Consider the following 26234-nt stretch of genomic DNA (forward strand, 5'->3'; position numbering starts at 1 on the left):
CAAATTTAAGTGGAACCTCTTGTGTTCCAGCTTAATCCCATTACCACTTGTCCTATCATTGTTTGCCACCGAGAAGAGCCTGGCTCCATCCTCGTGGCACTCACCCTTTATATATTTATAAACATTAATAAGGTCACCCCTCAGTCTCCTCCAAACTAAAGAGACCCAGCTCCCTCAGCCTTTCTTCATAAGGGAGGTGCTCCACTCCCTTAATCATCTTTGTTGCCCTACGCTGGACTCTCTCCAGCAGTTCCCTGTCCTTCTTGAACTGAGGGGCCCAGGAAGGGACACAATTTTCTAGATGGGGGTCTCACCAGGGCAGAGTAGAGGGGAAGGAGGACCTCTCTCGATCTACTAACCACCCCCCTTGTAATACACCCCTTCCTGGCCACAAGTGCACAGTGCTGGCTCATGGTCATCCTGCTGTCCACCAGGACCCCCAGGTCCCTTTCCCCTACACTGCTCTCTAATAGGTCATTCCCCAGCCTATACTGGAACCTGGGGTTGTTCCTGCCCAGATACAGGACTCTACACTTCCCTTGTTAAATTTCATCAGGTTACTCCCCGCCCAACTCTCCAGCCTGTCCAGGTCCCGCTGGATGGCAGCACAGCCTTCTGGCGTGTCAGCCACACCTCCCAGCTTGGTGTCAGCAGCAAACTTGCTGATAGTACACTTAATTTCCTTGTCCAAATCGTTAATATTGAGTAATATTGGCCCCAGTACTGACCCCTGAGGCACTCCACTAGATACTGGCCTCCAACTAGACTCTGCACCATTGACTACCACTCTCTGGCTTCTCTCCTTAAGCCAGTTTGCAACCCACCTCACTACTCTATTGTCTAGACCACACCTCCTCAACTTAGCTGTGAGGATGCTGTGGGAGACTGTGTCAAAGGCTTTACTGAAGTCAAGGTAGACCACATCCACCGCTCTGCCATCATCCATCCACCTTGTTACATTCTCATAAAAGGCTATGAGGTTGGTCAAGCATGACTTACCCTTGGTAAAGCCATGCTGACTGCCCCTAATAACCCTCTTATCCTTGATATGCCTTGAGATGGCACCAAGGACAAGCCGTTCCATTACTTTCCCAGGGACAGAAGTGAGGCTGACCAGTCATCATTGACCATTCATCATTGGGCCTACATTGCCTCTGGTATTAGTTTTATCTGCTATGTATTTGAAGAAGTTCTTTTTGCTATCCTTGACCCCTCTCGCCAGATGCAACTCTAAGGAGGCCTTGGCTATCCTAGCTGCCTTCCTACATCCTCTAACAGCAGCCTTATATTCCTCCCAAGTGGCCAGCCCCTGCTTCCATGACCTGCAAACTCTCCTCTTCTGCTTGAGCATACCCAACAGATCCCTGTTCAACCACACAGGCCTCCTGGCTCCCTTCCTTGACTTCCTACGTGTGGGGATGCTCTGATCCTGAGCGTGGAAGAAGCAATCTCTGAATGCGATCCAGCTGTCTTGGGCCCCTTTTCCTTCAAGCAGTCTTGCCCATGGGATTTCCCCCAGCAATTGCTTGAAAAGGCCAAAGTTAGCCCTGCTAAAGTCCAGGGTTGCAATTCTACTTGCTATTCTGTTCCTGCCACACAAGATGCTGAACTCCACCATCTGGTGGTCACTGCAACCCAGTGTCGAGGGTTAAGATTGCGGGGTGACAATAAAACCCTGGCAGATGTATTGTTAACCCCCTCTCCCCCCCCACACTTCCCCCTCCCGCTCCCCCCTTTTCACTAAGGAGGGGCAATTGGGAGGAAAAGAAGCACAGAGTGAAGAGAGTTGGAAAAAATTAAAGATGTTTTACTAATGCTACTAATAAGAATAGAGAAAATAATACAAAATATACAAAACCAATCTCGAAAGTCTCAGCAACTGCAGAGCCGGCACCTGAAGTCCTGGATTAGACTCTGCAACCAACCGGAGCTGGATTCAGTCTCTCGCTAGGCCTCAGTTCGCAGGGACGACTAGCAAGGTCCTCTTCTAATGTCGGCCATAAGCAGCAGGGAAAAGGGCAAAAGGGAAAGCAAACGAGATCCTCGTGATCTCCCACTTTTATATGAAGTATTCACGTGAATGGAATGTTATACCCAGTTGGTCAGTTTCTTGCTCACTTGTTTCTCGTCGCCCCTCTCGCGAGATGTCCATCTGTGCTTATCAATAAGTTTGCATTCCATTGCTAGGTTTACCAAAACATGTGTCTGGTTCTCCAGGAAAATGCAGCTAATATGAAGCTTTAGCTGACAGGCAAATTCACTAAAAGAGAAACTTGTTTTTAGCAAAACCAGGACATTCCACCCCTTATAATATGCCATTCACTGAATGCTTAAACCTTATCAATACAATCTATCAATACAATCTAATTACTCACTACTACTATATATATATATACATATGTACATATATACACAGGAGTAATTAATCAGTGGACCATCCTTTAAAAAGTTCATTAAGTTCATTTTGTCACGACAGTCTCCCAGGGCAGGAAAAATGGTACAAGTGCATCTCATGACCACTGTTTGTGGGTTAAAGATATCAACTTCGAAGAAGTTGTCAGGCGCCACTCGAAGAAGCTAGCTCTGGTTTCGTCATCACTGTTTTGATCTGAAAGACACTTATTAAACACTGTTAGCATGGCAATTCACATTATGCAGTTCAGTATTGCATATTTTCACCTAAACTCAAATCCCCTTGAGGTACACACCGAACTTCTCCATCCTTAAGCATCACCCACCAGGTGCTGCCAGGTCCCTGGGCAAAAACAATCCCACGAATTGGTTTGCCTTTGCCTGAGGCAGGAGTAACCCAGACTGCCTTTCCTAACATGTTTTTCATGTGTACTACAGGGACTTTATCTCCTTCTACAGTCCGTAGAATTTCTGATTGGGCAGGCCCGGCTCGATTGGTTGATCCCCGGGTGTTGACCAACCAAGTGGCTTTTGCTAAATGTGAATCCCAATTTTTAAAGGTTCCACCACCAAGTGCCTTTAGTGTAGTTTTTAGCAAACCATTGTACCTTTCAATTTTCCCAGAGGCTGGTGCATGATATGGAATATGATATACCCACTCAATACCATGTTCTTTGGCCCAATTGTCTATAATACTGTTTTTGAAATGAGTACCATTGTCTGATTCAATTCTTTCTGGCGTACCATGTCGCCAAAGGACTTGCTTTTCAAGGCCCAAGATAGTATTTCGGGCTGCAGCATGAGGTACGGCATATGTTTCCAACCATCCAGTGGTTGCTTCCACCATTGTAAGTACATAACGCTTACCTTGACGTGTTTGTGGAAGTGTAATATAATCAATCTGCCAAGCTTCTCCATACTTATACTTTAACCATCGCCCCCCATACCATACAGGCTTTAACCGTTTCGCTTGTTTGATTTCGGCGCAAGTCTCACATTCATGAATAACCTGTGAAATAGTGTCCATAGTTAAATCCACCCCTCGATCGCGAGCCCATTTATATGTTGCATCTCTACCTTGATGCCCTGAAGCATCATGAGCCCACTGAGCTAGGAAAAGTTCACCTTTATGTTGCCAATCCAAGTCCACCTCAGCTACTTTAATCTTAGCAGCTTGATCTGCTTGTTGGTTGTTTAGGTGTTCCTCGGTGGCTCGACTTTTAGGCACATGAGCATCTACATGACGAACTTTCACAGGCAGGCTCTCTAGCCGAGCAGCAATGTCTTGCCACAGTGTGGCAGCCCAAATGGGTTTACCTCTGCGCTGCCAGTTGCTTTTCTTCCATTGCTGTAGCCACCCCCACAAGGCATTTGCTACCATCCATGAGTCAGTATAGAGATAAAGTATTGGCCACTTCTCTCGTTCAGCAATGTCCAAAGCCAGCTGGATGGCTTTCACTTCTGCAAATTGACTAGATTCACCTTGTCCTTCAGTGGCTTCTGTAACTTGTCGTGTGGGACTCCACACAGCAGCTTTCCACCTTCGATGTTTTCCTACAAGACGACAAGATCCGTCTGTGAACAGTGCATACTGCTTATCAGTCTCTGAAAGTGTATTATACGGTGGTGCTTCTTCAGCACGTTTTACTTCCTCCTCATCTGGAGACATCCCAAAGTCTTTACTTTCTGGCCAGTCTGTAATCACTTCTAAGATCCCTGGGCGATTGGGATTTCCAATTCGAGCTCGTTGCGTGATCAATGCAATCCATTTACTCCACGTAACTTCGGTTGCATGATGTGGAGAGGGAACCGTCCCTTTGAACATCCAGCTCAGCACCGGCAGTCGAGGTGCCAGGAGGAGCTGTGCTTCAGTACCGATCACTTCTGAAGCAGCTCGAACTCCTTCATATGCTGCTAGTATCTCTTTTTCAGTTGGAGTATAGTTGGCCTCAGATCCTTTGTATCCTCGACTCCAAAAACCTAAGGGTTGACCTCGGGTTTCTCCTGGTGCTTTCTGCCAGAGGCTCCAGGTAAGTCCATTATCTCCAGCTGCAGTGTAGAGCACATTTTTAACATCTAGTCCAGTCCGAACTGGTCCAAGAGCCACCGCATGAGTTATCTCACGCTTAATTTGTTCAAAGGCTTGTCGTTGTTCAGGGCCCCACTCAAATTGGTTCTTTTTACGAGTCACTCGATAGAGAGGGCTCACAATCTGGCTGTAGTCAGGAATATGCATTCTCCAAAAACCTACAACGCCTAAGAAAGTCTGTGTCTCCTTTTTATTAGTAGGTGGAGACATTGCTGCAATTTTGTTGATCACATCCATTGGGATCTGACGACGGCCATCTTGCCATTTTATTCCTAAAAACTGGATCTCTCGTGCAGGTCCCTTGACCTTGCTTCGTTTTATGGCAAAACCAGCATCCAAAAGAATCTGAATTATTCTCTCACCTTTCTTGAAGACTTCTTTCGCTGTGTCGCCCCATACGATGATATCATCAATATATTGCAAGTGTTCTGGAGCTTTACCTTGCTCCAGCGTGGTCTGAATCAGTCCATGGCAGATGGTAGGACTGTGTTTCCACCCCTGGGGCAAGCGATTCCACGTGTACTGGATGCCTCTCCAGGTGGAAGCAAACTGTGGCCTGCACTCTGCTGCTACAGGAATAGAGAAAAATGCATTAGCAATGTCAGTTGTAGCATACCACTTAGCTGCCTTTGACTCCAGTTCAAATTGCAGTTCTAGCATGTCAGGCACAGCAGCACTCAGTGGTGGTGTAACTTCATTCAGGCCACGATAGTCTACAGTTAGTCTCCACTCATCACTAGACTTACGCACTGGCCAGATTGGGCTGTTAAAAGGTGAGCGAGTCTTACTGATCACACCCTGGCTTTCCAATTGACGGATCAACTTCTGGATCGGAATCAAAGAGTCTCGGTTGGTGCGATATTGCCGGCGATGCACTGTCGTGGTAGCAATTGGCACCTGCTGATCGTCAACCATCAGCAGTCCTACGACAGAAGGATCATCTGAAAGACCAGGCAAATCAGACAGCTGTTCAATTTTCTCAGTGTCCACAGCTGCTATACCAAATGCCCACCTATACCCTTTTGGGTCCTTAAAATACCCTCTCCTGAGGTAGTCTATGCCAAGGATGCACGGAGCATCTGGACCAGTCACAATGGGATGCTTTTGCCAGTTTTTTCCAGTTAGGCTCATTTCAGCCTCTACAACAGTCAGTTCCTGGGATCCCCCAGTCACTCCAACAATATTGATGGATTGCGTTCCTTTATAATTAGAAGGAATTATCGTGCACTGAGCACCAGTGTCCACTAAAGCTTTGTACTCCTGGGGGTGTGTTGTACCAGGCCATCGTATTTGTACAGTCCAATAAACTCTGTTATCCCTTTCCTCCACCTGGTTGGAGGCAGGGCACCTCTAATTTCTGTTTTGCACAGTCTCTGGGTGTGAATTAGAGGTTCCTTCAAGAGCATCAGAATCTCTTCTGCTCCTTTTGTAAACTGGAGCAGCCACCTTCCTAGGAGTTTTTCCTTTTATCTCACGTACTCGTTCTTGAAGTTCTGAGGTAGGTCTTCCATGCCACTTATTCATGTTTTCTCCCTGCTCATGTAGGAAGAACCACAGTGAACCTCTTTTTGTGGGCTGCCTCTGTCCTCTCTCTCGAGATTGGAAACGCCTTTTCCTAATAGCTGAAACATAGGTTTGTGCAGGTCGTGAATGGTATGTGTCTTCTCTGAGTTCTTTGATTTCTTGCAACAGCTTTTCAAACCGGTCATCAGATTTTTCACACAGTTTCTCTACAGCAGAGACACAAGCCCGTAGAGAACCAGCAAGGCTGTCCTCAAAGTTCCGAAGCTGCTCAATCACTTCATTAATCTCTTGTTGACCTCCAGCTGACCAGACCATTCCTGCCAATGACCTAGCATATGCAGGGGGTGCACTTTGTACAAATCTGCGCCACAGAGATCGTGTACAATTGATTCTATCTGGGTCTGTCCCCTCTTGGTTGTCTGATCCAAAATAGATGATCTCTCGCACAGCTAATTCTCTCAGGAACTGAATACCTCTCTCCATAGTATTCCATTTCCCTAACTTGGATATACAATCTTCCTTGTAGGGAAATCTTACTTTCATAGCTGCCAGGAGTCGGGTCCAGAGACTAGTGGCATTAGACTCTCTTGAAATTGCCCTATCAATGGTGGAATCTCTTGACAGAGATCCCAGCTGCCTGGCTTCACCACCTTCCAGTTCAATTGTTTCTGCCCCATTGTCCCAGCATCGGAGCAGCCAGGTTAAAATATTCTCGCCTTCACGACGACTAAAGTCTTTTCGCAAATCTCTCAGCTCACCTGGAGAAAAGGACCGAGTGGTGGTCACTTCATCTCCTCCCTGTCCTGATGATGCACCTTGGGTTGATGTTGGCCCTGTGCCATCATCTGCTGCACGGGTAGTCTTTCTAGTGACTTTCTTACAACCAGCAACTGATGCTGATATGGGTTTACCATCATTTGATTTATTTCCAGAGTCTGAATGACTGTCACAGTGGTTACAGCAGCAACAGTGCCCAGTGTGTGAAGAAGGGGGGGCTGCCTTGTTAGCCTTTGAGGCTGGAGAAGTAATGTTATCTGCAGCGACCTTGGCAGAGGAACTCTGCGGAGGAGCTGTAGCTTCAGCCTGTGAAGCCGCCATTGGGGGGGGCAGTGGCTGCAGCGGCAGCTTTTGCTGTTTTGCTCTTTCTTGAGCGGCTCGGAGTGCTTTTTGCTAAAGCTTCTGAAGACGCACCGCAAATCTCAGGACAACAAAGAGACGCAAACCTCCTGTTGAACGCCATTTCTCTTAACAGAAGCACAAACTGACACACATTCAGCAAACCAGATAACACCATCACAGTTCTATCAAAACTCCAAGGATATTCAAAGCTCTCTAAAACATTTGTGAACTGTCCTAGCGAAAAAACGAAAGTATTGTTAGTCAGCCTTTCTAAAGATTCACTTGACCAATTAGCAAACACAGAGCCGTACTGCTCTTTAATCTCTCCTGGAGGCTTTTCAAGGTAAAGCAGAAGCGAGTAGAAATTAATTAGCGGCTGCAGTATAATGAAATAAACCAGTGACAAACCACACAGTATCATCATGACCATTGTTCAGTTCCTTGTTGTTATATAATGAATACTTCGATTTAAAAAGAAAGCCCAACACAGATATGGAATCAGTGAGCACAGTGTAGAAAATAACTGATACAACTTATGCCATAACATCTTTAAATCAGTGTAATTCACTTTGCCTTAATACAACTAAATATTATCCAAAGCAAACGGACATGCAAGTATTACAACTCTATGAGTAGGCACCGTGCCAAGAAAACTGAAAGGTATGTCAGAGCAGTGGAAAAGCCAAAAATCTTCAAATTTGCCCCTTTCTCTTGCCCCACGTTGGGCGCCAATTATCTGTCGAGGTTAAGATTGCGGGGTGACAATAAAACCCTGGCAGATGTATTGTTAACCCCCTCTCCCCCCCCACACTTCCCCCTCCCGCTCCCCCCTTTTCACTAAGGAGGGGCAATTGGGAGGAAAAGAAGCACAGAGTGAAGAGAGTTGGAAAAAATTAAAGATGTTTTACTAATGCTACTAATAAGAATAGAGAAAATAATACAAAATATACAAAACCAATCTCGAAAGTCTCAGCAACTGCAGAGCCGGCACCTGAAGTCCTGGATTAGACTCTGCAACCAACCGGAGCTGGATTCAGTCTCTCGCTAGGCCTCAGTTCGCAGGGACGACTAGCAAGGTCCTCTTCTAATGTCGGCCATAAGCAGCAGGGAAAAGGGCAAAAGGGAAAGCAAACGAGATCCTCGTGATCTCCCACTTTTATATGAAGTATTCACGTGAATGGAATGTTATACCCAGTTGGTCAGTTTCTTGCTCACTTGTTTCTCGTCGCCCCTCTCGCGAGATGTCCATCTGTGCTTATCAATAAGTTTGCATTCCATTGCTAGGTTTACCAAAACATGTGTCTGGTTCTCCAGGAAAATGCAGCTAATATGAAGCTTTAGCTGACAGGCAAATTCACTAAAAGAGAAACTTGTTTTTAGCAAAACCAGGACACCCAGGCAGCCCTCAACCTTTACTGCTTCGACCAGACCCTCCTTGTTAGTGAGGATGAGATCCAGCAGTGTACCTCTCCTAGTCAATTCCTCCACCATCTGCATGAGGAAGTTATCATCAGTGCACTGGAGGAACCTCCTGGACTGTGGCTGGCTGGCTGAATGGTCCTTCCAGCAAACATCAGGGAAGTTAAAATCCCCCACAACAACCAGGGCCTGTGACTGTGAGGCCACTCTCAGCTGCCCATAGAAGGCCTCATCAACTTCCTCAGCCTGATCTGGTGGCCTGTAATAGACACCTACAACAGTATCACCCCTGCCAGCCTGCCCCTTACAGGCCTGGACTAAGATGTTTACAAAAAGTGTTTTTCCATTAATTGTTATTAAGAACACACTAAACTCATGTGATGTTTGTCTCACTTGTTTTTCCACTCGTTCACAGACCAGGCCCAAGGACATTCACACATCCCATGCACTTGGGGGCGGTTATCCGGCCCGAGATACTATTCTCATGAGTCTGGGCTATAACAATTACAATTACGAGAAACGTACTTCAAAGTAATCTGTCCAAGGCCCTTTATATATTATTATGTTAGTATTATGTCTTTGACTGTCCAAATGGTCATGTTAGTACTGATCTTTCTTTATCATCCAGGTGGCTGGAACCGCACATCTTGCTTTCCCACATTTTACTTTCCAGCACCATCTGGAAGAATTTCAGTCCCCATCACATTCTGTACTGAAGGTGGTGTAACTCCATCTGTAAACCAGGCATGTTTTTTGTGCTTTACTATTAACTCATCACAAGGGGAAGCATCTTCCACAGGAGATGTAGGGATAAAAGTTCTCCAATGCCCTAAAAATCCCCCAAAGGGATGTAATTGTTTTACTGTGGCTGGTACAGAAAACTGCTGGACTGTTTGATGTACCTTATTTGGCATTTCTCTAATCTGCCCATGCCAAACTATTCCTAAGAATTGTACTAGGACCCTGTGTTTTCTTTGGATTAATTACCCAGCCTTGGTCATGTAAATGCAGTTTCCACAATTCAGCAGCTGCTTCGATTTCTTGTTGTGACACTGTCATAATCAATAGATGATCAATATAATGGCAAACAGTAACAGTACCTGACCATAGTGCTATATTAGCTACTATCATTTAGTGGCAAGTGGAGGGACTGTGTTTGTATCCCTGAGGCAATGCTTGGAAAGCATATTGCTTTTGTTGCCAGGTAAAGGCAAACTTGTCTTGCATTCAAGCAGCAGGCAGGGTGGGCACAGTGCTGATGGTGGGGCTAGGGGTGGTTGGCTTTTTTGTATTAGCACTAACTTTTGCCATCAGCAAAATATTTCTGATGTTCTGAACCCATCTATTTCTGATTGTGGGATACTGACTTGTACAAGATCATTCCACATTTGTTTCCTCATCACCCAAGCTGTAACTCCTTTCAGTTCTGCCGGCTTTCCTTTATTCACCACCTGAACAGAGGGTCCCAAAATTACAGACCCAATTTCCCTCAAGTAATTTTCTAGGGCACCTACATTACTCATAGCATTTGTCACTGCTGGTGTAATCAACGGTTTTAGTGAGGCAGGTGCCCCTCTCAAAAACTGCATTTTGATATTTCTCATTACTGCTACACTGTCCAGATTGGATCCCAAAAGCAACGCATGAGCCATTCCCATCTGCCACACCAAATTAATACCTTTTTCCATTGTACAACAGTTTCCAAGTAAAAGTAAAGATGTTTCTCCTCACATTCAGATGGAACCTCCCATGTTTCAGCCTGTACCTATTGCCCCTCATCCTGTCATTGGGCACCACTGAAGAGTCTGGTCTCATCCTCTTGACACCCACCCTTGAGATATTTATAAGCACAAATAAGCCTTCTCTTCTCCAGGTTGAAGAGACCCAGCTCTCTCAGTCTCTCCTCAAAAGAAAGATGCTCTAGGCCCCTAATCATCTTTCTAGCCCACCACTGGACTTCGTCCAGTAATTCCTTATCCTCCTTCAACTGGGGAGCATCAGTACTCTAGATGCGGCATCACCAGGGCAGAGTAGAGGGGGAGGATAACCTCCTTTGACCTGCTGGGCATACTTATCTTAATGCACTCCAGGATACCATTGGCCTTCTTGGGCTCAAGGGCACATTGCTGGCTCATGGTCAACCTGTTGTCAACCAGAACTCCCAAGTCCTTCTCTGTAATGTTGCTTTCCAGCAGGTCCACCCCTAACCTGTACTGGTGCCTGGGGTTATTCCTCCCCAGGTGCAGGACCCTACACTTGCCTTTGTTGAACTTCATTAGGTTCTTCTCTGCCCAGTCCTCCAGCCTGTCCAGGTCTCACTGAATGGCAGCACAGCCTTCTGGTGTGTCAGACGTTCCTCCCGGTTTGGTATCATCAGCAAACTTCCTGAGGGTGCACTTGGTCTCTTCATCCAGGTCACTGATGAACAGGTTGAACAGGACTGGACCTAATACTGACCCCTGGGGAACCCCACTAACTACAGGCCTCTAACCAGACTCTGTACCATTGATCACAACCCTCTGAGCTCTGCCATCCAGCCAGTTCATGATCCATCTCACCACTTGCCCATGATGATGTTGTGAGAGACAGTGTCAAAAGCCTTGCTCAAGTCAAGGTAGATAACATCCACTTCTCTTCCCTCATCTACCCAGCCAGTCATACCATTATAGAACTCTGGGGTGAGAGTTGTTTTAAAGTGATTTATGTGGGGACAGGAGGTGCAAATTGCAGATGGAGGCCCTCCCGTTGAGTCACGAGGTTCAGAATGTACCCCCTTGCTTTCTGTACTCCTTCTCAGAGAGGAGTCTAGGTGCGGCTGGATTCAAACTTAGTCCCAGAGTTAGTCAATGGTTCATGTCTAGGAGACATAGAGGGTAAGGGAAAACAGGTAATGGTTTAAATGTGTTTATGGCCAAAGGATTATATGTGCACACCCAATTCTTTATATCGCTTGGCTAGGATTTCAATATTTCATCATACTGCATCTCAACCTGCTTACCTCCCTGTCAAGGTTTAAGGCAAGGCGGCAATAAACCGTGGCAGATGCTCCCTGTTATCCCTTTTATCTCCCACCACCCTTTCCTTTAGATTGGAAAGATGATAAGAAAGATAAGGGGAAAGGAAGTGAGACAGACTTCAAGTTGGAGAGTTTTAAAGGGTTTTACTAATGCTACTAATAAATAGAGAATATATACAAAATATACAAAACCAATCTCAAGTGCTTGATGTGGAGTTGGCGTCACTTCAGCAGCGGTGGAGCTGGGTGTGTGGAGCTGGTGTGGCTCCAGCAGGTACAGCTCAGGCCCCCGGAAGTCATGGGTGGGACTTCACAGCAAACCGGAACCTGGTTGCAGGGATGCAGGGCCTGAGGCCCGTAGATCACAGGCAGACAGACAGGGTCCTCTCTAGATGCTGGCCATGGTCGAAGAGAACGTGACCCTCGTGATCACCCTCTTATATAGGGGGTATGACGATTATGGGATGGCATACTTCCGTTGGTCAGTTCTAGTCACCTGTTCCATCCACCCCTCCTCAAACACGCCCCTCTCTCAACGGAACGTGGCAAAACTTATCGGTCTTTTCTTAGCTACCATAGTAATAAATCTAAACACGAGCTTCTTCAGCATTCCATTGGTCTTCTTATCAGCACCGAGTACAGTATCCTAGGAAAAAATATGCAGGCTAAAACTCAGAAAAGTACAGCCACCTAGAAGAACTTAGCTGAAAGAAAAATCACTAAAAGAGAACCGGTCTTGTTTTTAACAAAACCAGGACACTCCCCTTTAGGAGTCTAGTGCCAGGTTGCTCTGAAGCCTAGATCCTAGGTCTCTCAAAGTAGGCTCTCAGGCCTTGAAGTTCACAGAAATAAATAATTTAATGGAGTAGTACAGCAGCAGGTTTAGCTTGAGCTGGGTGCTTTTGCAGAGGTGCCAAGCCAAGCATAGAAAAGTCCCTGGGTAATGATACCCTTACATATTATTTACCTGCCCCTCATGTGATGATTCAGTCCAATAGCAATGTTTGAGTCTGAGGTCTTCTTGCCTCTCATTGAATTCACTGTCTTCAGACAGACCCTTATTTTGTTTAGCTGCAGACATTTTTTGAAGTTCATAGCCGCTTTGTGCTGGCCTTGAAAGTGTTATTTTGTTCAAATAAATTCTGTTTTTCTCAATAAAGTGCAAAACAGGCCTTATCTTGCAGGTGGTGTTGATGGTTTGTAGCTGCAAGATTTCAGCAAATTTAGCTTACTGTGTAACTTGAAGTAGATAGTATGTTAAAAATCACATGACCTTATTGTTCTAAGTGATTCATTCTATTTGAAATGCACTTAAGCTAAATGATTAGTATAAAACTTAAATTGGGCTCATCCAGTGATCTATGATTAGTAAAAGATTGTTACCCTACAGCCATACCTGTATAGCAGAGAGCTCAAAGTAGGCTCACCTGGGCTGTCATATTTATGGAATAAAGTGGTTGACTTGTAGTCAAATCGCATACAGTGGGAAAGGTATGCACGAGACTCCTTGCACCCACAACTTATTCAGTGTTCAGTGAGCCCTTCTGCTTCCTTGTGAGTTTCCTAAAAGGTGTTCTTGGCATGGCTGCAGCTCAGACCTTTACCTCCTTTAGAGTCTGTACCAAATTGTTGCTGGTTTTGTTGCGGGGGGGGGGTCGAGTACATCCGTCACACCACACCTGGAAAAACTCTCATGTTTTGTGGGCTTTTCATTTTATCAGTACAGTTTTTTAAGTTATGATATCTAAACTGGGTATTGTGTCTAGTAATGGTTATACACAGGGAAATACCATATACAATGCATTGTATTGCATATTGCTATACCGGCTCTGTCAATGATTTCCCTTCTTTTTCTAATCACTGCTTTGCATTATTTGGTTTTGAGTTTTTTAGCTACTTTCCTTAAATTCCATTACAGAGTCCCCGTTTCCTGAAATGTTACCTTATAGTAGAAGTATGACCTAGTTCTTTAATCTTAAAAGAAAGCTCATGCATCTAGCAATGTAAAACACATCCATCTGAAACCTGATGTCCTCGTTTTCCACTTCACCAGCATTTGCAGACTATCAAGTTTTGCTTTGTATCTTGAGAATGGATCCTGTGAGGTACTGTCAATCCTCTGAATGATACTAGATCTGCCATTACTTTTTGATGTATATTAGCTCATTAATTTTGAAAATCTTCATTATGAGCTGAATTGCTGTAATTGTAGTTTACCTCACATCTTTCACATTTCTTAACTTTTATGGACTTCAAGCTGTCTTGTTGGAGCACAGATGCTTTTAAAAGCACATGTCATAACAGCTGTTTGTTATACCTTTTGAGAGAAATCTAATACATTGTCTCTTTGTTCTGTAAAATAGCTTTTAAAATAGCTGTTTCTAGTGCTGTGAATTCAGCTTAGCCAGCAGAGGGAGATAAAACGTAAGTCAATTAGAAACTTGGTCACACGGATTTTCTTTTGTGTGGGACCTTTCAAAGACAGGATCCTTCATATCACTGTCAATTTCTTAACAGCCTGTACTGAATTCCATATTTATGCTTCCACGTTATCAAGTTTTCATATCTGTTTTTAAAGGCACTGTTATTTTTACATTTAACCCACTTAGCCTTTCAGAAAAGATTATTTAGTTTGCTACAAATTTGATTTTTTTTTTTAAATAAGTACACATTTAAGATGTTTAGCTTGACTATATAAAAACACTGTTGTTCAGTTACACTGGCACTTACAGCTTGTCGTGGTTTAACCCGAGCTAGCAATACAACCACGATAGCCACTCACTCACCCACTCCCACGTACACCCCCCCCCCCCCCCATAGGGGAAAGAATCAAAAGGGAAGGGAGAAACTTGGATTGAGATAAACAGAGTTTAATAAAGTAACAAAATACTAATACACTACTATTAAATATATATATTTAAAATAGAAATAAAAAATATTCAAAGCAATTCTTCACAAACACACTGAGCAGCCAGTCCCAGGAAAGCAGCACCTGGTTCTAAAGCTGATCTCAGAGAGAGAAAAGAGAGGAAAAAGGCAGAAAAGCCCAGAGGCCTCTGCAAAATGGCAAAAGGCCGGACTAAACGTCCTGATCAAAACTCCCCTGGTTGCGCCCCAGAGCAAGCAAGAGCCAGAGAGAGAGAAAAAGTGGAAGAGACCAACTCCTTAAATATGGAGTATGATGCCAATGGGATGGAATACTCTTATTGATCAGTCTGGATGTCAGTCAAGCTCTGCCCCATCTATGCCCCCCTTCCTCAATGCCTCACACCTGTGGGCAGAGTGTTCAGAGTGTCCTTGGCTCTCAGACCAGAGCAATTAAAAACATTAACTCTGTCCCGAAGTGTTATCTTCTTGTTCTTAAACTAAGTCCAAATAATAGCGTGCTAGCTATGAAAAGGAAGGTTTCTAACTGCATGAAGAAAATTAACCCATTTTCAGTCAAACCAGCACAGGCTTTATTTGTCAGGGTACAGATTAGAGAGGACCTATATGCTACTCAAGTATTTCCACATACTGTAAATGTAATTGCTTCTGCTTTTTGCATACATCAGTGAGAGGCATTCAGCATCGTTAATTTTTTAAAATATTGCTACTTAAATTACAGCAGAAAAATATAACACTTGTGAATAATGTGCTTGCAATTACTGCCTTTCTGCTGACAACTTTTTTTTTTTTTAATTTTCTTAAGTGTTTCTGTTAATTTTTCCAGCATCTTCTGGTGCTTGACTGCAACTGTGCTTGACTGCAACTGTGCTTGACAAACTCAAACTAAGAATGAAATTCCAAAAGAGAGAAGCTCTGAATTCCTTTAAGAATAGTCTTAATTGCTTTAAGAACTGGTTATTGTTCAAAATGTTTTGCAAGTGTGTGTGGACTATTTCATCAGGATCAGAGACTGATTTATTATGCACATCATCCATAGACACCTGACTCAAAGTATATTCATCCAAAATACAGCCTGATACTTGTGACTTCTCTCGATTTTTAAAATTTTTTTTCACTATGATGTGATTTTTTTCTTCTGCAGTGTTTTTAGCATCAACTTTCAATTTCTTATATTAAAATTTCATTCATTTGAATGTGGATTATTTATAACAAAAATTTTAACAACTTTTTTTATTATTTATAACAAAAATTTTAACAAAAGGCAGATGGGTCAAATGCAATGTTTCAAATGAATTGAAAATATTAAAGGAAGTACTAGAACTGTATGAATAAAATCATTTTTGTATTTTATAATTGTATATTTTCTTTTTCTTTTCTTTTTTTTTTTTTTTTTGTAGGGAGTGTCCAGATACAGACTCAGTTGTAAGTAGACTTATTTCCAATACAAATGCATATACTAACATAGTCAAGCACTACAATCTGATGAAATTTGACTTATATACAGTACCTGCAATGTACTATTTATATGACAGAGGATTTAGTATTTTGATAACATAGCTGAAGTGTTAATTTTGCTCAGAACATAATCTTTAGCAGTATATGCAAATATGGATCAGGAATACATTTATATTTCCTAACAATCTTAGTTTTTAAACAAGGTGTTTTTACTGCAATTATTTGCTACTTTGTTTTGCAAGTTAATAGTTTAAATTACTTGACTAATAGATTCTAAGTAAGAAAAAGGTTCAGAGGACCCAACTTTGCATCATCATGTTCCTCTGCTTACTACTATCTCTTTAGAGAACCCTTCTAATAATAATGGGGTTCTGTGTGATCACTGGTGATAGTGTGTAGGAATATAGTTTTTTAAATATGGCTTTAAATGCAGTATCTCGATGCACTTCATTCATTATCTGTTTTTCATTGCCCTCAGTTTGATCTGTGATATGTCTTACAATTTTATTTATTAAATTCAAATAAGCGACAGTTGCAAATGAAATTGGTTTGTTAATGCTTTTTTAGTTCCTTAATAAAACATTTTATTTTTATTTAAACATGTATGTTTTCTTGAATTATATATAATGGAGTTTGCTGCTCCCTATAGCTATAGTAGGGAATAATTTACAGAAGGATTTAAGTGACTTTCTGTAGACTTTGTTTTTCAGTTCATTTATTTAGATGGAAATTATATTAAACAATTTCAGTTTCCAAGCTCACCTGTTTTGTGGATTTTTTTCTTTGCATTTAATATCTGGAAGTTTTAGCACCTAATATTAAAACTTATTTTGAGAAAGTTGGTTTAAAAAAATCTAGTAGAACCATTCTTCGAAGTAAGGAAAACTAAGTTTTGCCGCATAACAGAACTATATGTGCATGAACAGCCTTATAAGCATCATTTGAGACAGTTATTTTATCATGTACAAAGTCATCTTGATTCAGAGCACATTTCTTCAGTACGTTTAAAGTAAAGTAACTTCAGAATCATCCCTATAATTATCAGGTTTTTCATGGAAATAATGTCTTCACAGTTCAGGTTGAGTCATTGGAGCGAAACACAACTGGGTTTGATGTAAAGTGTTTATTTTCTTCCTTGCTTATTTTGGTCTCTACATTAAAAACAATCAAAACCCTCCAAAACAAAACATTCAACAAATTCAACTGTAAATGTGTCTGACATTCTTTCTGACTGCATGAGGCATACCATATTATCATTTAATTATTCTGTCTAGATGTAATTTATAAATGGTTTAAAAAACTAAAACAAACAAACGATGACAACTCATTTTCATAGCATCTAACAACAAAACTAATACTTTTGTTGCATTTTCTTTTTTTATGCCAAACATTTTATGAATTTCTTCCTGCTTTTCACAAACAACAGTATTATTCCAAATGGTAGAATGCTTTAATAGGAGAAGCTATTACTGTCCTTCTCATGAAAAATGATGCAGCATCACAGTATCACAGTATGTTTGGGATTGGAAGGGACCTCAAACGATCATCTAGTCCAATGCCCCTGCTGGAGCAGGAACGCCTAGGTGAGGTCACACAGGAACATGTCCAGGCGGGTTATGAATGTCTCCAGAGAAGGAGACTCCACAACCTCCCTGGGCAGCCTGTTCCAGTGCTCTGTCACCCTCATTGAGAAGAAGTTTTTTCTCAAATTTAAGTGGAACCTCTTGTGTTCCAGCTTGATCCCATTACCCCTTGTCCTATCATTGTTTGCCACCGAGAAGAGCCTGGCTCCATCCTCGTGGCACTCACCCTTTATATATTTATAAACATTAATAAGGTCACCCCTCAGTCTCCTCTTCTCTAAACTAAAGAGACCCAGCTCCCTCAGCCTTTCTTCATAAGGGAGGTGCTCCACTCCCTTAATCATCTTTGTTGCCCTACGCTGGACTCTCTCCAGCAGTTCCCTGTCCTTCTTGAACTGAGGGGCATACCATAGATTAGATTAATTTCATCCCTTAGAAACAAGCACCCCAAAGTGCTTTTACATTTTAAGGCTGGCATCCTCTTCTAGAAGGTCCCATTTCAGATGTTTTTTTATTTTTCTTGTATTTTACTTTATTTCCTTTCTGTTTCACTTTTCAAGCTTGATCTAAATAGTTATAGCTATCTATATTGTTATCACTATGAGGATTTGTTTTGCATGCATCTTTGTAATAAATTATGCATTTCAAGAAATTGAACTCTGAGAAGTATTATTGCAAAAAAAAAAATAAATTAAAGCAACTCTCATTTTTGTTTGCTAGAAAATACTAAGGACCAGCCCTCAGAAAATTCACCTTATTTAAGGTGTCCCAATTATGATTTTGGTCACTCATAGAAAATATCTATGTCTGTGTCTGGCTTTTCGATTATTAACATGTTTTTTTTTAAATGTGCCTTTCATTTATTTGTCAAGAATTGTAATTGTTCTCTTGTGTGAAAGGAATGTAAGAGAAAACCACTCTGCATGTATTTATAGCTATAAGCACTGAGGTAGATATATTTAAATTTTAGAACTTCTTAAGGATCTGGTAAGAACTAAATTCAATACTTTATCTACCAGTTCTGTGTGATACTGTGGATCTTCCAATGTACAGTATGTAGCCAATACCATTAGGGCCTTCTCACTAGTCCAAAACGGTGTGTTTTAACTTGTATTCTCTCTTTTCAGAAATCAAAGCAGTGAGATGGTCCTAAGAAATGTCTTTTGTACCAAAATGGAAGTTCTCAAATTTATCTTTGTCAAGCTATATGCTAATGCTTATCCTTTTTTTGTAGCCACCAGATTGTATATATCAGAAAATATAATTTTAATGCATATGAATAAATTGCGATTTGTTGTCAAGAATTTTTAGTAACTGCTATAAGGGGTTTTTATGTGATCATGAGTAGCTGTGAACTGAGAACTGAAATTTGTTAAAAAGGTTGACTGCTTCAATAAGCAATCTCTTTTGTTTAATATAGATTACAGTGTGTCTTGAGATTCTAAATTCCTGTGCTGTTATATGTTGATCTACACATTTAACTTCCATTAAGCTAAGCCTTGATAATTAAGAAAAACAGAAAGTTAACTTGTCTCTGTGTGCATTTACTACCTAGGAAGTTGCTCTATGGGCAGAACCAATTGTCTTGTTTCCCATGGGTTTGCCATGAATCTAGGGATGGTCTATAGGAAGATATGAGCTCTAGTAGAAACTTTTCTACTGGGGAAGCATTTACAAGGTTTCACTTGTGACCAATCTGAATTTGCATTTGTTGAGGTTTGATTGCAGGGTGACAATAAACCGTGGCAGTTTTTAACTTTGTTAACCCCCTCTCTCCCCCAACCCCTTTTAGAATGCACAAACCTATTAATAAAATACGCCCAGCATAAATAACACACAGCAGAACACACTGTAGCTAATAGCTGACACAACTTATGCCACAGCATTTTTAAACCAATGCAATTCAATCTGCTTAATACAACTAAATAACGTCCTATGCACACAGACCCACAAGTATCACAACCCTATGAGTTGGCACTGTGCCAAGAAAATTGAAAGGTATGTCAGAGCAGTAGGAAAACCAAAAATCTCCAAATTTATCCCTTTTTAGTGCCAAATTTTAACCCTTTCTCCACCACACGTTGGGTGCCAATAAATCTGTCAAGGTTTGATTGCAGGGTGACAATAAACCGTGGCAGATGCTTTGTTAACCCCCTCTCCCCGCCAGCCCCCCTTCAGCCCCCCCTCCCCACTAAATACAGGCGACTGGAAGGCAAAGACGGACAGAGAGAGAGAGTTGGAAAAATTAAAAACGTTTTACTAATGCTACTAATAAAATAGAGAAAATAATACAAAATATACAAAACCAATCTTGAAAGTCCCAGCAAAGATCAGCACTGCTCCACCAGCAGCAGAGCCTGCACCCAGAAGTCCTGGACTGGACTCTGCAGCAAACCGGTACTGGATTCAGTCTGTCACTAGGCCTCAGCTCACACGGACGACTCGCAAGGTCCTCTCCTAATGTTGGCCATAGTCCAAGAGGAAAAAAGGGACGAGATCCTCATGATCTCCCACTTCTATATGAAGTATCACGTGAATGGGATGGAATACTTAGCTGGTCAGTTTCAGTCACCTGTTTCAGTTCGCTCCTCCTTGCCCCTCTCACTTAAAGGATGTGCATCCTTATCAGCGACCTTGCATTCCATTGCTATGTCTACCAAAACATCTATCCTACTTCAGAAAAGTGCAGTTACTAAGAAGACATTAGCTGAAAGGAAAATTCACTAAAACAGAAACTTGTCTTGTTTTTAACAAATCCAGGACAGTATTGCAGCCCTTCGCTTGGTTGGGATACTTGCAGATCTGTCTTCTACTTGACTTCCTATTTTCATGAAGACTGTAGTAAGGTTATTATCTTTGAGTCCTCTGCTCTGTCTGTCAAATCAATTTGAAATAGTCCAGTAAGTTCAAAAGCAATTAAGAAGGAAGCCACAGATGCACAGAAAATAATGCTGAACCTTTTTTTCATAGGAAACTGGAATGCAAACAAATATATCGAGGCATCCAAAACTTTTCATTAACCTCTTTACATATGAGTGTAGCTAGGAGACCTGCATGGTTAAACAGGGAACTGCTGGGTAAGCTCAGGTGGAAGAGGAGAGTTTACAGATCATGGAAGGAGGGTCTGGCCACTTGGGAAGAATATAAGGCTGTTGTCAGAGGGTGTAGGGAGGCAACTAGGAAAGCCAAGGCCTCCTTGGTGAGACGGGTTAAGGACAACAGAAAGAGCTTTTTCAAATACATGGCAGATAAAACTAACACTAGAGGCAATGTAGGCCCACTGATGAACAAGGTGGGTGCCCTGGTGACAGAAGATACAGAGAAGGCAGAGTTACTGAATGCCTTCTTTGTCTCTGTCTACTCTGCCGGAGGCTGTCCTGAGGAGCCCCGTACCGCTGAGGACCCAGAGGAAGGCAGGACAATGGAGGAGTTAGCCTCAGTTGATGAGGAATGGGTTAGGGAGCAATTAGGCAATCTGGACATCCATAAATCCATGGGTCTGGATGGGATGCACCCGTGGGTGCTGAGGGAGCTGGCTGAGGTCATTGCTAGACCACTCTCCATCATTTTTGCCAAGTCTTGGGAAACAGGAGAGGTGCCTGAAGACTGGAGGAAAGCAAATGTCACTCCAGTCTTCAAAAAGGGCAAGAAGGAGGACCCGGGTAATTATAGACCAGTCAGCCTCACCTCCATCCCTGGGAATCTGATGGAACAACTTATCCTTGGTGCCATCTCAAGGCATATCAAGGATAAGAGTGTTATTAGGGGCAGTCAGCATGGCTTCACCAAGGGGAAGTCATGCTTGACCAACCTCATTGACTTTTATAAGGACATAACGAGGTGGATAGATGATGGCAGGGCAGTGGATGTGGTCTACCTTGACTTGAGTAAGGCATTTGACACATTCTCCCACAGCATCCTCACAGCTAAACTGAGGGAGTGCGGTCTGGATGATCGGGATTTGAGGTGGACTGCAAACTGTCTGAAGGAAAGAATCCAGAGAGTCGTGGTCAATGGGGTGGAGTCTAGTTGGAGGCCTGTATCTAGTGGACTGCCTCAAGGGTCAGTATTGGGGCCTGTATTATTCAATATATTCATCAATGATTTGGACGAGGGAATAGAGTGTACTATCAGCAAGTTTGCTGATGACACGAAGCTGGGAGGAGTGGCTGATACGCCAGAAGGCTGTGCTGAAATCCAGCGAGACCTGGACAGCCTGGAGAGTTGGGCAGGGAAAAATTTAATGAAATATAAAAAGGGCAAGTGTAGAGTCTTACATCTGGGCAGGAACAACCCCAGGTTCCAGTATAAGCTGGGGAATGACCTGTTAGAGAGCAGTGTAGGGGAAAGGGACCTGGGGGTCCTGGTGGACAGCAGGATGATCATGAGCAGGCACTGTGCCCTTGTGGCCAGGAAGGCCAATGGCATCCTGGGGTGTATTACAAGGGGGCTGGTTAGTAGTTCCAGAGAGGGTCTCCTTCCCCTCTACTCTGCCATGGCGAGACCACATCTGGAATATTGTGTCCAGTTCTGGGCCCCTCAGTTCAAGAAGGACAGAGAACTGCTGGAGAGAGTCCAGCTCAGGGCAACAAAGATGATTAAGGGAGTGGAGCATCTCCCTTATGAGGAAAGGCTGAGGGAGCTTGGTCTCTGTAGCTTGGAGGAGACTGAGGGGTGACCTTATTAATGTTTACAAATATGTAAAGGGTGAGTGTCACGAGGATGGAGCCAGGCTCTTCTCGGTGACAACCAACAGTAGGACAAGGGGTAATGGGTTCAAACTGGAACACAAGAGGTTCCACTTAAATTTGAGAAGAAACTTCTTCTCAATAACGGTAACAGAACACTGTAATAGGCTGCCCAGGAGACATTCAAAACCCGCCTGGACACCTTCCTGTGTAACCTTATCTAGGTGTTCCTGCTCCGGCAGGGGGATTGGACTAGATGATCTTTTGAGGTCCCTTCCAATCCCTAACATTCTGTGATTCTGTGATTCTGTAATTAAGGTCATATAGAATTATACACCATTTTTATTGCTAGGTACTGACTGAATTTGGAGCTTTCAAAATCTAATTTGTGAAACACAAGTGTAACATTTAGTGAAATTAAATATTTCCAACATATTTTGAATAGTTGCCTTTGATAAAAGGCTTTGTAGTCACAGTACAAGACAGGAGCACTTTGAATACCTGATTTTCTTTCTGCATCTCTGGCAATAGAAGAAAGTGACTGGCTGTTCTTTGTTTTTGTGTCTTTTGGGTTAATAGGCACCCTAAGGAGAGGAAGCTGTGAATATGTTATACCTCTGTCTTAACCTAAGGATATTCTTGAGTCAAATTTACATCTCAAATATGTCAAAAGCGGAGAGAGTCTTTTTTCTCCTGCTCAGGTTATGAGCTTCAGGTGCTTACTTTGAGTTTACTTTGGTCCTTGTCTGGATGTACACAAAGTCGGTCCAGTAAAATGGTAGAAAGTTCATCTGGCAAAAAAAGAGTGAGCTGTTCAGCTCAGCAGTATCTTGAAGCATACTCCAAGGAAAACTTGATAAGGAGCTCTCATAACCACTGTAGATATCCAGGACAAAATGGGCACAAATCAAACTGAATTGCAGTTAAAGTTCTTTGTTTCTTGACCCATTGACCAATTCTTGAGCAGTGCTAATGTTGCTGAGGAAGGGCCAAATGAAGTCGCAAGACTGCAGTGTGCTCCACGTGTTCCTCTCTTGTCCTTTGTGCATACCTCAGAGGAACCAATGACATGGTTATGGTGTGGCTTTTTCCATTGCTTTTTGGATGCCAGATGGGACAGAGAAAGGAAACTGAGTCAAAGTATTGACTGAAACTCTAAAAATAAGTTTTGGGAATGGAATGCGCAGTCCTCATGCTTTTGTATAGGCAGTTTTATTTCGTTATTTATTATGTCCTTAGATTTTATTTTTTTTAAAAATTTATTCACCCCAGAAAGTTTGTAGAACATACTAATGCAAAGACAGAGCTATAAATCCTACATGTTTATGTATATTTAAAACTATATAATACCTTAATCAATAATGTGTTGTATTGCATCTGCAAACACAGGGAAAACTATCTGTTTTTTATTGTTATATGTTTAATTGCTTGACAGAATTTCTGAGAATGGGAAACCTTCTTCCAAGGAAGTCTACCTTTCCAGTGACTTCGGGAGAGTTCAAGTCACATCCACATTGAGCTTATTTTTACTGCAAATACTACAAATAACATGTTTGGGTAGGGAGCTAGACCTTCATCCCCAATCTTATTAATAACTACTACTTATGGAAACCCAAAATTTGCAAATAACTTCTTCCTCTGTGTTGAAGTTCAAAAATGACACATGTGTACAGGAAGGCTGTGTTTTTTTTCCTTTCAGTGTGGTAGGCAAGTCAGGTTTTGTCTGCACTGTGTGCCTGGTACTTAAAAGATGCGCTGCGATCCACCAGATAACATATAGTTCTGTCTTTGTAGGAGTGTGGAGAAGGGAATAGGAATTAATCAAGTAAATGCCTTCATTAACATGAAATTTGTTATTATGTATCTCACCTGAAGGGCTGTATCTTCTACCGCTGTTACAAAATGTAGATTAGTAAATAGAATTCTGATGTTTCAGAAAGCAGAACTGTCCAACTGTTCACAGTATTGAAAATAATATTTTGAAATTACTACTGAACTTGTAATTAAGATTTTAAGATACCATTTTGCTTATATGTGACACTATTTGTCTTTGTCAATACAAAGGTACATTAAGTATCTCTTCTATCCTTTGTCATTTTTATAAGAAATTTATAACTGGTGAAATTTTGAAGACATTTGGGTTGTGTTTTTTTGTAATAAACTTACTGTAGCATCTCAGCAATTCACATAGTCTAACTATGCATGCAAAGTCATGAGCAGGCTTTTCTTTTTCTGGTTTGAATGGGGAAAGTATCTGTGTATCCAAGTCTATCCATTTATATAAAATATACATGAGTGTGGTTTTTTGCACATTTTTAAAATTTAGATGATCACATTAGAGACTTGTTTCTCTCTGTCCCAAAACACTTTTATGAAACTAAATGCTTACCTAAGAATTCTAAATTATTTTAAACGTAATTCTCTTCAATTAATATTTAATTGCCTGCAAGAACTGAAAAACCGAATGCGTTCGAAGTTCTCAGATGCTTATTACTCTAAAAATCCAGGATGATGCTGGAGGTGCATAAATGAAGAGTTTGGAACCCAATTTTGAGCACTTGTATTTTAAGTTTCATCCATGCATTTTAATTAATGTGGATATTCTTTGCTAAAGTAACAGTACAGGCTTGCTGTCTTTTCAAGGGGGAGAGAGGAAGTTGCAACCTGTATAACCTGCTTTTATAATATATTTATAATATGCTTTTACTCACATATTAAAGTACTGACTAGTATTCAGGAAAGGTTATGCTCCTGCACTATCAGAGCCTCCAATGGCTTAGCTGAAAGAATTAGAAGTAGAAATTGGGAAAATATTTGGGGCTGAGAGGACTGTAGGCTTATTTAACACTCAGTAGTAAAGTTAAAATTCTTCTGTTGGGTTCTGACCTTTTTGACAGAATATCAGTAAAAGCTGATGCATTAAAACTTGTCAGTTTTCACAGGAAATTTGGAGGTTGTTTTGTTGCATTGTGTTCCTGAGGTATCTTATCTGTCACACTACTTCTGAACTATAGAGCATAAATTGCGATAACTGTAATAATTAATAATTAATAACAATTACTTTCATGAGGTGTTGCAATCAAATTTTAATTTTTCAATTATAGAAAATTCAGTCTGATTGAAGAACAACATATTTTATTTAGTTATTTGTCAATACCATCATTTTTTTTTTTTTTTTAGAACATTCCTGATGTAGATGATGAAGGATACAGCATTAAGCCAGAAGCATCACAGAATATCCTTTTTACTATTATCACACCAAGTTATTTCCTGCTATTACAATTATTTGGAAAGGGGAAGTACCCGTTAAAGTGTTAAGTCAAAGAAGATGAATGACATTCATGCTTATGTTGCAACCTTGTAGTCTTATGTTCATAGCTTCTGCAAAATGCACAAAATCTTGTCTAGCTCAGATTTTGTGTGTAAATGCTAAGGGTAGATCAGGAGGTGTTAGGAACTTTAAGAGGATGTTTTTTGTTTGATATGCAGAATAGGATTTTGTTATGAGTCATTTTTTATGGATTTCTTTATTTTCTCTGTTCTTCATTTGAAGAAAAAGATTCTTGTTCTCTTTTTTTCTTCCATCACAAAGAAGGAATCTCTACTTAAGAGCTGGGAATAATTGCTGTAGATCTAAGCAAGCCTAATATGTTAGCAAGATAGCTAATTTTTGGAAATGTATTCACCAATTTTTCTGGGAACTACAGATAAAATAAAAGGTAAACTTTGAAATTACTTTAAATTGTGAAAACTTTTAACCATTTGAGAGCACCTTAAAGTGGGCCAGTCTGTCATCATAGCTTTTCTGTTCTCATCAACTTTGCCGAATATGCCTCTGTTGTCCCCAGTGAAGGTTCCTGTACTGATAAAAATAGTTCATGTTATCTCTTATTTACATAATTGATATAAAAGCAAAAGACTATTATCCAGATATGGGGGGGTGTATTACTTCATGTTTTGCATATTTTTATGAAATGGAGGCACGAGTGAATAACATTCATGCTTTGTAAATTATTCACCTGCATATCCTTTTCTCCATT

The 26234-nt window shown here is 41.6% G+C and overlaps 1 protein-coding gene across 1 annotated transcript in view; it reads left to right on the plus strand.

The window, feature by feature from the left end:
* Nucleotides 1–26234, plus strand: part of LOC135577094 (F-BAR domain only protein 2-like) — a 131263-nt gene that overhangs the window by 63172 nt on the left and 41857 nt on the right. The window contains exons 11-12 of the mRNA XM_065044791.1: nucleotides 15866–15890; nucleotides 25375–25429. Coding sequence (XP_064900863.1) covers nucleotides 15866–15890; nucleotides 25375–25429 — 80 coding nt within the window. The remainder of the gene's footprint in view (nucleotides 1–15865; nucleotides 15891–25374; nucleotides 25430–26234) is intronic.

Source organism: Columba livia, chromosome W (assembly GCF_036013475.1).
Source record: "Columba livia isolate bColLiv1 breed racing homer chromosome W, bColLiv1.pat.W.v2, whole genome shotgun sequence".
Taxonomy (NCBI): Eukaryota; Metazoa; Chordata; class Aves; order Columbiformes; family Columbidae; genus Columba; species Columba livia.